This window comes from Berghia stephanieae, chromosome 6 (assembly GCF_034508935.2).
Source record: "Berghia stephanieae isolate SIO BIC M18660-M18661 chromosome 6, UCSD_Bste_1.3, whole genome shotgun sequence".
In the NCBI taxonomy this organism is placed as follows: Eukaryota; Metazoa; Mollusca; class Gastropoda; order Nudibranchia; family Aeolidiidae; genus Berghia; species Berghia stephanieae.
This window is the reverse complement of record NC_088365.1, coordinates 32,338,544-32,350,757: the sequence shown is the minus strand read 5'-3', so window position 1 is coordinate 32,350,757 and position 12,214 is coordinate 32,338,544. Positions and strand designations below refer to the sequence as shown.

At 35.6% G+C, this 12,214-nt stretch overlaps 1 protein-coding gene across 1 annotated transcript in view; it reads right to left on the bottom strand.

Moving 5' to 3' along the window:
* Positions 1 to 656: 656 nt before the first annotated feature.
* LOC144974884 (COMM domain-containing protein 7-like) overlaps positions 657 to 12,214 on the bottom strand; it is a 68,950-nt gene continuing 57,392 nt past the window's right edge. The window contains exons 2-8 of the mRNA XM_078918339.1: positions 9,512 to 9,565; positions 7,690 to 7,792; positions 6,348 to 6,404; positions 5,822 to 5,950; positions 2,732 to 2,781; positions 2,183 to 2,231; positions 657 to 1,593 (exon numbers count right to left, since the gene is read on the bottom strand). Of these exons, the coding sequence (XP_078774465.1) occupies positions 1,517 to 1,593; positions 2,183 to 2,231; positions 2,732 to 2,781; positions 5,822 to 5,950; positions 6,348 to 6,404; positions 7,690 to 7,792; positions 9,512 to 9,565 (519 nt within the window). The 3' untranslated portion in view covers positions 657 to 1,516. The remainder of the gene's footprint in view (positions 1,594 to 2,182; positions 2,232 to 2,731; positions 2,782 to 5,821; positions 5,951 to 6,347; positions 6,405 to 7,689; positions 7,793 to 9,511; positions 9,566 to 12,214) is intronic.

The following is a 12,214-nucleotide window of genomic DNA, read 5'->3' as shown; positions in this document are numbered from 1 at the left end:
CCTTTGACTTAATTTTTTCTTCTATGCTTGTTACTGAGATGTGAATCTTTTCACCAACTTTTTATTTTAAGTGCTGTAACCTATAAATGCAAACAGCAATTGATTACAATGCATTGTTACATTATTTCCTCTATTGAAAATGTTACCTTTTGACATTTCTGACATTTATCTCATGCAAGTTCTAATGAAAACAGGATTCATGCCAATCAAAATATACATTGATAATCTTTTCAATTTATAAACAGCATACGTTGAATAAAATTGAAGAAATTTACATTTATTTTTCAAGTTTGTTATTTATTTTGATTGTAGTTTTTGATTTGTTGTCTTTTGCCAAGTACTTCTCACTCTTGTGCTGACGAACTTGACATCCATTTGTTCTAAAACTATAATTGTCCCTTCCTAGGCCTCCTCAGCCAGTGGGTTCTACTGGCGTCGCTCTACACCTTTGCTATCTCTATCCCTCTATTCAGTCAATCTATTGTTATGTCGAAATAAACTAGATGAATAAAATTGTGTTGTAAGTCAAAATAATCAGAATTTGGAACTTTTAAATATTTTCCTATGGCTCTTATTTTCTGAAGCATGGATTCGTTTTTCTAGATTTACGAGCGAACAAATAATTATTAAACATTAATACAATTAACAAAAAGGTGTCAAGTAAAACAGTGTTTTACATTTATTTATTCCACAGATTTCCTGCATATATTCTTCAAAACATTGAAAAGAAATAGCGGCCGGTTTGCAAATTAACACACACACACACACACTCTCTCTCTCTCTCTCTCTCTCTCTCTCTCTCTCTCTCTCTCTCTCTCTCTCTCTCTCTCTCTCTTATATATATATATATATATATATATATATATATATATATATATATATATATATATGTCTTTTTCTCTCTCTCCCCCCTTCTCTATCTCACATACACACGCACACACATTACTTATATATAATCATATGTGTGTATGTGTTTTGACAAAACATTTAAAAGTAATTATCACATTCACTCTTAAATGCAACTGTGTGTTACATATATATAGATACTTCTTCAATAGATAATAGTAATAGCCATTGGATACGTGGCAATGCGGTTGCAAATGCATGTCACAATTTTTTGATACAGAGCTCTGTAGAATTCCACCGTAATATTTCACATTTTATTTCGGATGTCTAAAACTTTCAAAACTTGAGCTTTGAGCTGTTCAACATCTGGAGGGCTGAATATCTTGACTGGATGACATGTGTGTTTAATAGAGCTATAATTTAGACCCAACTTTACACAGTACCGAATTCAGACTGATTCAAATCAAATACCATGCATTATAATAATAACAAACAACAAATCCAAACTAACAGGAATATTGTAGCATAATATAAATTCATCTGTTTTTAATTTAATTAATTAATTAATTTATTTTATCAATTATATTTTTGGGCAACATTAAACGACATCGACGTCGTATCTAATAACATGACTAAAATATATATTTAAAAATTAAGGTTTTTCTAGCCATTAGGATAAATACTCTAAACTAGACTTGGCCTTTTCCATTTCGTGCAAGAAAGAATAGAACTGTGGGAGGGTGAGTTCTGAAACCGGAAACAAAAATTAGTATTAAAACGTGGCAAACAATTGACTTTGATAAATCCCATTCACAGGCGGAGGTGTGACATAAATCTAAAGGGTTACAACAAAGTGCTTTTGTTTGTTTTTTTATATATAAACTTAGTGGTTGCGCTTTTCCTTGTAGAAGATGACCCAGAAAAGTGCCTGGAGCAGGCACTCGTGTTGATGAAAACAAGAAATAAAGTGAGAAGAAAGGTGCCAGAAGACAATAGAAAGTAAAAACTTTTGCAGCGATGAGAGTCTAACCCATGACCAGACTGTTACGGCACCTTCGCCTAGCCACGAGAGGTTCACTCTAAAGAGCGCACTTTTCTTCTCACTTCATTTCTTGATTGTTATCATAAGCTATTACACTAAAATCAGCATGAAAAAAAGGCTAAATTTTATAATGATCTTGCAATCTAAAATCTATTATCCAATGTGATTTCAATAAAAATTCCATACATGATCAAAGTTAGCCTTTCAATAGATTTATACAAGTGATTTTTTTATATATCAGTCAATTCCTCAATTGCAAGATTTCAAAAATGTTTTTTAAAAACCAACTCTTACCTAAGAAAACGTTCTTTGTGCCATTTCCTGTATTGATGACCAACTTGAGCTGCAGAAATAGAAATACAGAATTAATTTAAACGTTGTGCTTGTGTGTGTGTGTGTCTGTATGTGTGTGTGTGTGTGTGTGTTTAATCGCGCCAGGCCACTATCTACCAACATATCTAATATTTACCGCTCTTTCTATATAAAAAAAAAGATTTGCACTATTATTTTAAGCCTTTTATTTTTATAGTCTATAGTTATATTGCTATTTCCTCCTACCCGCATCTCTATCATCTCCCTCCCTTTACCCACTCACTTCTTCCCCCCCCCCCATTCTCTCTCTCTCTCTCCCTCTCTCTCTCTCTCTATCTCTCTCTCTCTCTCTCTCTCTCTCTCTCTCTCTCTCTCTCACACACACACATACACAAACACTCCTTCATGAAAATACAACAAAAATGTTCCTTTTGGGTCTATTCTGAAAATAAAATAAATCATCAAAGCGTTCAACAGAGATACACATCTGATAGGGGCTGACCGACGACTGTAATGATTTTCGATTCTCACCTGTAGGAAAGTGTTTCCAACTTTATCAAGTTCACTACTTGATGCAGTCACTGAAATACCAAAAAAAAAAAAAGAGCATGACAGGATTAATAAGATTTAAGAATCAGGTTAAAAAAAACAATAATGCAATAAACATATTATTTTACGTCTGGATATAGCAAATACTAGTACAAGAGCATTGAAAGTAGGATTATAATCAATGAAGAAAATACAAAAGCATAATATTTAAAAGTAAAATTTTTAAAAGGACAAAAGCATAAGGAATAATGTAATTTCTTCAGTCGGCATAATCCATTTTGTCATGTCCGTAGAAAACTCCAAACTAAAGGACATGACAAAATGGATTATGCCGACTGAAGAAGTGTGAAAAACACAGAAACGAGTCGTCTCGGCAAAAAATGTGAGTGAAAATTTACATTATATATATATATATATATATATATATATATATATATATATATATATATATATATATATATATATATGAGTGTTGGTGGGTACTCGTAGGTACGAAAGTGCTCGATAATGGTGGTTAGAGCTAATATAAAATATAAATTGTATCACTCACTTATATGTGGCCAAAACATATGTTTCTGTGGCTTTCGTCCACGTCTTCAGTTGGCATAATGTCCGCTGAAAAAATGTATTACCTCTGAGATGTTTACACCAATCTCAAAGGGAATACATTTTTTCTGCGGGCATTATGCCAACTGAAGACGTGGACGAAAGCCACAGAAACATATGTTTTGGCCACATATGAGTGAGTGATACAATTTATATTTTATATATATATATATATAGATATATATATATATATATATATATATATATATATATATATATATATATAGGTCTATATATATATATATAGGTCTATATATATATATATAGGTCTATATATATATATAGGTCTATATATATTATATATATATAGGTCTATATATATATATATAGGTCTATATATATATATAGGTCTATATATATATATATAGGTCTATATATATATATATATATATATATATATATATATATATCAAGGAATTTACCCAATGGAAACCGTACGGTGCTCTTATTGGCTAACCAACCAGCGGCCTCGATGAGAAAAATATCCGCCATTGAGACGTTGGCTGGGAATCGCGTTACTATAGTAAACAAGCGCTGATCGGCCGTTCATGAAAACAAGTTGCTGCTCGCTCGTTTAACTCAAAATTATTCAAAACGATCTCTCTAAAATGATATAAATGTGACTTCTTAAGGTTTTCTTCACGGTCAAAACCACACAACATTCTATTAATGATTATGTCCGAGGCAAAAAGGAATATTGACAGGTCGACCGAGAGTTGAACTCGTGTGACGACAAACATCAATGCGAAGTGTAGCGAGAGTCAAGCTATTGTTTGTCTTGTCCTGTTCTATATAGAGAAAGGGACAAATAGTATAGCCTCGTGTGTGAGTGGTTGCGTGTCATAGTCATGTTTTTAAATTGTTTCTGTTGTTTATGTGTGTAGTGATGACTCTCTCATACTCAATTTCAATGCCAAAAGAGGAATTCCCGCACACAAGAAAGGGGAATTGGGGTGGTATTTGGCATACATATTGTATAGTATCTAGTTCTAAATAGATAACTGATTAGAATTATATTATGATATATAAACACAATGCCAAATACAATTCCGAAGTTTCCTTATTTCAAATGAAGTAAAGCTCCAAAACCTAATGGTAGTGATTATAGTACTGGTGTTAGTGAGGTGATGTGGTGTTGGTGGTGGTTGTAGTTGTAGTAGTAATAGTGATGATGATGTGGTGGTGGTGATGATTGTAGTTGTAGTAGTAGTGGTAGTGATGATGATGTGGTGGTGGTTGTAGTTGTAGTAGGAGTGGTAATGGTAATGATATGGTGGTGGTGGTTGTAGTAGTAGTGGTCGTGATGATGATGTGGTGGTGGTGTTTGTAGTAGTAGTGGTAATGATGCAGCTTTGTGGTCTAGTGGTATGACACTCGCTTTCGGATTGGAAGGTCCTGGGTTCGAGCCTCGCGCTTGGCGCATAGTTACGTCCTTGGAAAAGGCTCTTTACTCACATTCTCTCACCGTACTCAGGTGTAAAATGAGTACCTGGCCGTTAATAGAGTTGTCTTTGTCCGAAAAATTGTAATATCGCCTAACAGGCGTCATGTCCCGTCCTACATGTTAAATGTTGACCAGGGACCCCTTGTAAAGCGCTTTGAGCACATTTAGTAGATATTGCACTATATAAAGCTCAATTAAAAAAAAAATATTTCAATGATGATGATATGGTGGTGGTGGTTGCAGTAGTAGTAGTGGTAGTGATGATAATGTGGTGGTGGTTGTAGTTGTAGTAGTAGTGATAGTGATGATGATGTGGTGGTGGTTGTAGTAGTAGTGGTAGTGATGATGATGTGGTTGTGGTGGTTGTAGTAGTAGTTGTAATGGTGATGATATTGTGGTAGTGGTGGTTGCAGTAGTAGTGGTAGTGATGACGATGTTGGTGGTTGTAGTAGTAGTGGTAATGGTAATGATATGGTGGTAGTGGTGGTTGTAGTAGTAGTGGTAATGGTCATGATATGGTGGTGGTTGTAGTAGTAGTGGTCGTGATGACGATGTGGTTGTGGTGGTTGTAGTAGTAATATACTATAATCAAACACCCTCATGAAGCCACACTCAATACGAAAAGTGAGATGTACGGTACGTGTCCACATCGCCGGAAGTTCTTGTTAATTAACTGCAAACCGGAACCACTTCAACAAACAACAACAGTCACCAAAACAACTCAGTCCTGACGATGGCGAATTAAGCCTGAAACATTAATGTAGACTGTCTCAAACATTGTGGTAAATATTTTTTTTAAAAATAATTCGCTCCATTACTACATGTCGAGCAATTTTCGTACCATATTTGTATCAAACACGATTCAATAAATATATATATATATATATATATATATATATATATATATATATATATATATATATTATATATATATATATATATATATATAGATAGATAGATAGATAGATAGATAATGTGGTGGGAAAGAGAAAAAAAATGAAAAGAGACAGTGAGAGTATTACCTCCAAATTTCCATTCAATATCAACGAGCTGGTTCACCATCAAAGTTTGACCCAAAGCCCCTCTAGATAGGGCCCCAAGGTTGGCCTCGAATTGGTCACTCAGGCCCTTAGCTTTGTCCTCTGATAAGCCTGGAAAGAGTGGATTATGATTAACTCATAATCATCGTCGTCGTCATCATCATCATCGTCGTCGTCGTCATCATCATCATCATCATCATCACCACCACCATCATCATCATCACCATCATCACACCACCACCACCACATTTATAACCATCAACATCCAATAACCACCCCCATCACGCCGCCACCAGCAGCAACAACTACAGGGGCATCAATAACAATAATGACCGTATAACTAATGTATTACATGATAGCTCCTTTTATACTGTATGTTGTACATTGATACCCCTTTGGCGCCATTTATGAAATAATATAAAGCACATGTAAAATTATTGTTGAGAGCAATGGCAAAATAAAAATTATGATAAAAATATTAAAAGAAAATAATTTTTAAAAGACTCACCAAGACTGACAAGATCATCATAGAGCTGAGACGGACTAAGGCTTTTCTTGAGAGCGGCTGTAGAGAAAAGTCGTGATGGTATGTATTGTGAAAGCTGACATGAGGTGAGGCATAATCTTCATAATTATATATAAATATTAGAAAATCAAGTTTTACTGAGAAAAAAAACGAATTGCTAAACTTGTTGTTTATGTACAATACATAAACATTTTAAGATATGTATGAGTAAATACAAGTAAAATCAATGCGCCGAAGCAAAAAGGAAATCTGTAAATATCATGACTATAATATAATAATTGTGTCAAAAGGCAACAGATAGAGAGGAAAAAAAGGAAACATTTCATTGCATCATCTTTCTAATCGAACTGACTAGCTAGATTAAAGTAAAAAAGACCATGGAATTTTGATTTGGAAGCAATAGTACAATATGAAGTTGTCTCGACATCTTAGCAAAATTGGCAATTGAGGGGTAAAGTAAAGTGTAATCATAAAGGATTCTTGCATTCTGGAATTCCGGATGAATTCCCAACCGCTGAATGAACGTATGAGTGCCAATGGGACCAATGGTCGGAATACAAAATGCAGGAAATCTTCCATTCCACCAGTCAGATGATTTCAGTTTAGTTATATATCTTTTTTTTTAAAGATATTTTTAATACCGCATGCACGCTTGACACCTTGAGGTCAAGACTTATTTGTTAACTTAATATATAAGTACAAGATATATGGGGAAGGGTATTATGTTATAAAATTGAGTCATGGATTTATGAAGTTCTGTTATTATTTTCTTTTGATCATCGAATAAAACCCGAACTTTGGAAATAGTTCATTTCAAAATTAAAGAAAAAAAAAAGTTACAACAGTCAAAAGTTATACAAATTTATAAATTTCATTACTATTTTGTAACGGAATTATTATGCCTCCCCCTCCCTTTAAAAAAAACCAAGCAAAACTTTTGGAGTTTTAAGTTCGTGAAAGAAATTGGCTGTAACTGAATTGTTGGACTCTTTGGAATTGGCATAGACAAAGGCAATATGGATTTTATGTCTCTACAACTTTATGCCGATAACTTAGGATATTTACCAGCTGATAGGGAAATCCCCAGCATCTGACTTATACATTATACATAATTTTCATTTTACTTTTAACATGTATCACTCACTTTTTGACGTTAGAGCGAGGAACTATTTCTACCCTCATTCTATAATAAACAATGATAAAAGCATTCATGCTGCTGATGGTGATGATAATGATGATGATGATGATAACGACGACGACGACGACGACGACGATGATGATGATGATGACGATTGGTGGGGGATTCACATCAACGAAAGCTTACCATTTGGCAAAGCTAAAAGACTTTTGAAGACATTCTTGAGACCTCCAGCTCCGACACCATTGTCAGCAGCAAACGTTTCCAACTGGGACATAAGCCGAGATGACTAGAATAGAAAAAACAACAACACACACAGACAAACAATAAAATTCACATTTATTATGACCCACCATCTCAAACCGCTTTTTTGAATGCTTTTTTCTTATTAGTCCTGCAGAGCCATTAAGCCCATGGATCGTGGACCGACAATAGCATTTGACTGCATCCTTAGGATAGATCATCATCATTGCCTTTTTCACATGGGTCAGCGTATAGATAGTTTGAAGTTGGCGTGACTCAGGTCTTTATTATTGCTTTTTGCCATCTGCGTTTATGAGTAATTCTCACTAAACTGTATTAACCAGACTATAAACGATCAAGGTTACACATAGTTTTGTGTGTTGGTCCGTTACACTTCCGGATGGCAGTGTTGTGAGCTTCTTAGCCAAGCGCACACTATCTATAGACCACAAAGTTTCCATCCCGCTCTCTATCTTGAGCTAACTTATTTTTTTTTTTATATCTCGTTCCTTTTATCATTCTCTATATCAGCTTTACTCTCTCTATGTTCCCTGTGGCTTTCCTTGATTTCAGCCCTGAGGTTTAGTCAATACTGTTTGTTATAGTGATCATGCTTCTATCGGTGTGTCATCTACTCCATGTCGTCTCTATTTCTCACCACTGTTTTGGTGTTCTTTCCATTCTCTTCGCTCTAATCTGTCACCATTATCTGTAGCTAAGCATGCCTCACGAAATCGCTGCGATGCATTCAAGTGGACATAGTTACGCAAATACTTTTCGCCGATCTCGAACTTTACCTCTTCAAACACTGGGAGACAGCGGGGGGGGAAACAGAGAGAGAGAGAGAGAGAGAGAGACTAACTGCACCTGGGATCGATTTCGGTCCCTTTCCGTGTGAAGCGAGTGCTCTAACAACTGAGCTATCGAGACCCCCAAACATATTTCATATCACGATGACTTCAAAGTTTAAGTTATCAGAATATGAGAATTTAGTCTTTGTTTTTACTTTTGATTTGATTTTTTGTTGTTTGTTTGTTTGCGTTGTTTTCACAAAAAAGACACTAGACGTCGTTATCCAATGCCCGGAAAAAAACAAAAAACAAAACAAAACAAACAAACAAAAATACCAAAACAAATTTGTTTAAACCCTCCAAAAAGAAATAAAAAACAAACCAAACTCAAGTATCATATAATTAGCTATAAATTAAATGTTTGTCATCAAATCATCCCGGAGTCGTTGAGCTACATTTATGTAGCACATTTTCCAGGTAATTCCATGCTTAATTCTTCATTGATTTCTCTAGCAAAATATAAGGAACCAAATTCTAATGATATGCGTAACTCTAGCGGCTCTTCTCTTTATTCTTAGTACTTTGTCTGTGCCCGACGTATTTATCAGGAAGACGACAGAGGACGGCAGTGCCGGGTCGTCGGAGTCAGTCTCCGGTGTGGATTTGCCCTAAGTTGTGATTGCTGAGACACTGGAGAAAAAAAAAAACCGCAACAGATCCACGGCATTTCGATGCTGTCTCAGTTGGAGGTCAAACTGGATTTGGGCATACACTGCATAGAACTAACTCATTTCAATATCCATTGATTAAAATGACATTCAACTTGTCCCAAAAAAATATTAAAAAATAGGATCAAATCTGACAATTCTTTGAATCTCAGGTTTGAATCTTTTTGACAAGTTAAGAGTCATCAATATTTGAAATAAAAATTTTTGGGCCAAAATGGGATAAAAATGCGTCCAAGCATTTCTTACCTTGCTTGGTTCAAGAAGAAATTCCAATGCGTATTGAGTCAATTGGGAAAACAACTGAAATGGGAGGGGAAAAAAATCACATTTATCTAAAACAATGACTAATGAGATAATTTGATATCATTTAGGCGAGTAGACATCCTATATCAAGCAATTTAATGATTTAATTGTGCTTCTTTTATTCTGGCGCAACGGCTGATGTGGAGCAAAATTTCCAATTGCTTTTCAAAGTACAAGAGAGAGAGAGAGAGAGAGAGAGAGAGAGAGAGAGAGAGAGAGAGAGAGAGAGAGAGAGAGAGAGAGAGAGAGAGAGAGAGAGAGAGAGAGAGAGAGAGAGAGAGAGAGAGAGAGTATAGGTGCTAAGTATGTATAATCGAAGAGGGACAGCCAAAGTCAATGTTATCAATATCATCACCATCACCATCATCATCATCAGCAGCATTACTATTATATTCATCATCCATTACTATTATTATCGTCAGCTACATCAGTGACACTAACAAAACAATGATTATCACCAATCCCTGACTATATTTACACCTCTTCGCCCGCCCACCGACTCCCCTTCATAATATCGTTGTACAATGACAAAACAACGTTGTTGTTTTTTTCATTCTTACCAGATCAAATTTACTTCATATTATGTCAAAGATTAAAATGAAACTCAATTTGTCAAAAGAGCCTTTCAAAGTCGAAGCATACTTTATATAGCGAAATGTAAGCTAAACGTATTCAAAGCCCTTTACAAAGAGTCCCTAGATAACAGTAATACTTAACATGTAGGACGAGACATGACGCCTATTAGGCGATATTGCAATTTTTTTTTAAATTTCTGAAAGAGACTTTGATGTAAAAGGCTAGATACTCGTCTTACATTTGAGGACAGTGAGAGAATGTAAGTAAATTAATAGCCTTTTCCAAGGACTTAACGATGCGCCGTTCAGATTGTGATTCGAACCCTGGACTTCCCGATCTGAAGGCGAGTGTCACACTACATGACCGCATAGCCACACCTAAACCTAAGACCTATTTAGAACAGGCCGTAATATTGACTTTCTGAACAAGTTGGAAGTCACCTCAACTGATCGATATATTACGTGGTGCAGCTTTTCTCGCCAAAATAAAATGAGAAAAAATGTGTTCGGTCAGCCTAGCACGCACAGTATAATATTAGTAATATGTGATCCGTCGTCTTGAAATGGTATTATGTCGAGATGAACTGGTGCGGCTATGTGGTCTAGTCGGGTGACACTCGCCTTCGAATCGGATGGAAGGTCCTGGGTTCAATCCGACCGGCGCAGTCCTTAGCCTTAATTTACTCACATTCTCTCAACTGGCCTTTAACAGCGTTGTCATGTCTCGTCCTTGAATGTTAAGTGTCGCTGTTGGCTTGGGGCCCTTTGTAAAGCGCTTTTGATTACGTTTAGTGGATAACGCGCTATATAAAAGCTCAAGTTTTGATGTGGTTTTTTTAAGGTGTTGGAGATCGAATTTCTCGCGACATGTATGAAACTTGGCGTTAATTTCTAGGTCTACACTTTCTGGTAAAGAATGCATAACATTTCTGGCATTGCAAAAGACCCAAAAATCGTATTTCTTATCATTTTGACCAGTTAACTGCCGTAATCTGGAAAACAAAAAACCATGTAGGTATTTAAAAATTTGGCCAGAAAACTCGTCCTTCAAATATCGATTGATTTAAATGACCCTCAACATGGCAAAAACTCTCGAGCCTGGGACTTCTTTCCAAAGTACGACAGTTGCCTGATTAATAGTAGATTCACTATTCATTGTTTTTAATCATCCTGACATAACCGTTTTGAGACGATGGGTCGCATATCATAGTTCCCTATATCAACAACAATAACCTTCATAACTGCCCGCAAATGTGATTGAAAAAAAAAAAAAAGAAATAAGCTAAAGTTCCAGTCAATTGAACCCAATAATCGGTGCTAATTGAACACGAAGCCATGATCAACAATGGACGTGTGCATAATGCCCACGAATAATACCCGTATTTGTTATCGGGAATACCCGAAGCTTGCAACACTCGCCATCATCCAGATCGTTTACATCCAATTCAAATATCCGGTCTTCATGCCAAATGAATCTGGCAATGAGCGTTAATTCAGACCTTCACGGCCCACTCACCCCCCCCCCCCCCCCCCCCCCCCCCCAACCTCCCCTACATCCCAGCTTACAAACATTTTCCTGTTTTTGTTTTTGTGTGTGGGGGTGTATGTGCATGGGTGGTGTTATATTATTATTATTATTTATTTATCTATTTATTTTTGTTTTTTGTTGGTTTCTTGGTGCCAAATTACAGTGGGCCAGGTACAAAATGAATATCATGCGTGAGACAATGATCTTGCTCGGGAGTGTGATCATGATTTATGTAAATAGAGACTTCAATTACTATATATATATCATATACATATAACAACCAGTTAGAGTTTTAGCATTCAGGTCACCTCGACACAAAATCACTATGAGACGATGAGTCGCAAATAATGGGGAAAAGTCGTGAAATAAAAAACAAAAAGAAACAAACACACACAAAAAGAAACAAACACCAAAAAAAAAAAACACAAAACAAAACAAAACAAAAAACAAAAAAACAACAACAAAAAAAATAAAAAAAACAAACAAAAAAAAAATACCAAAAAAAAAAAAAAACAGGCGCGCTGCTAAAGGATTAAATTAGGA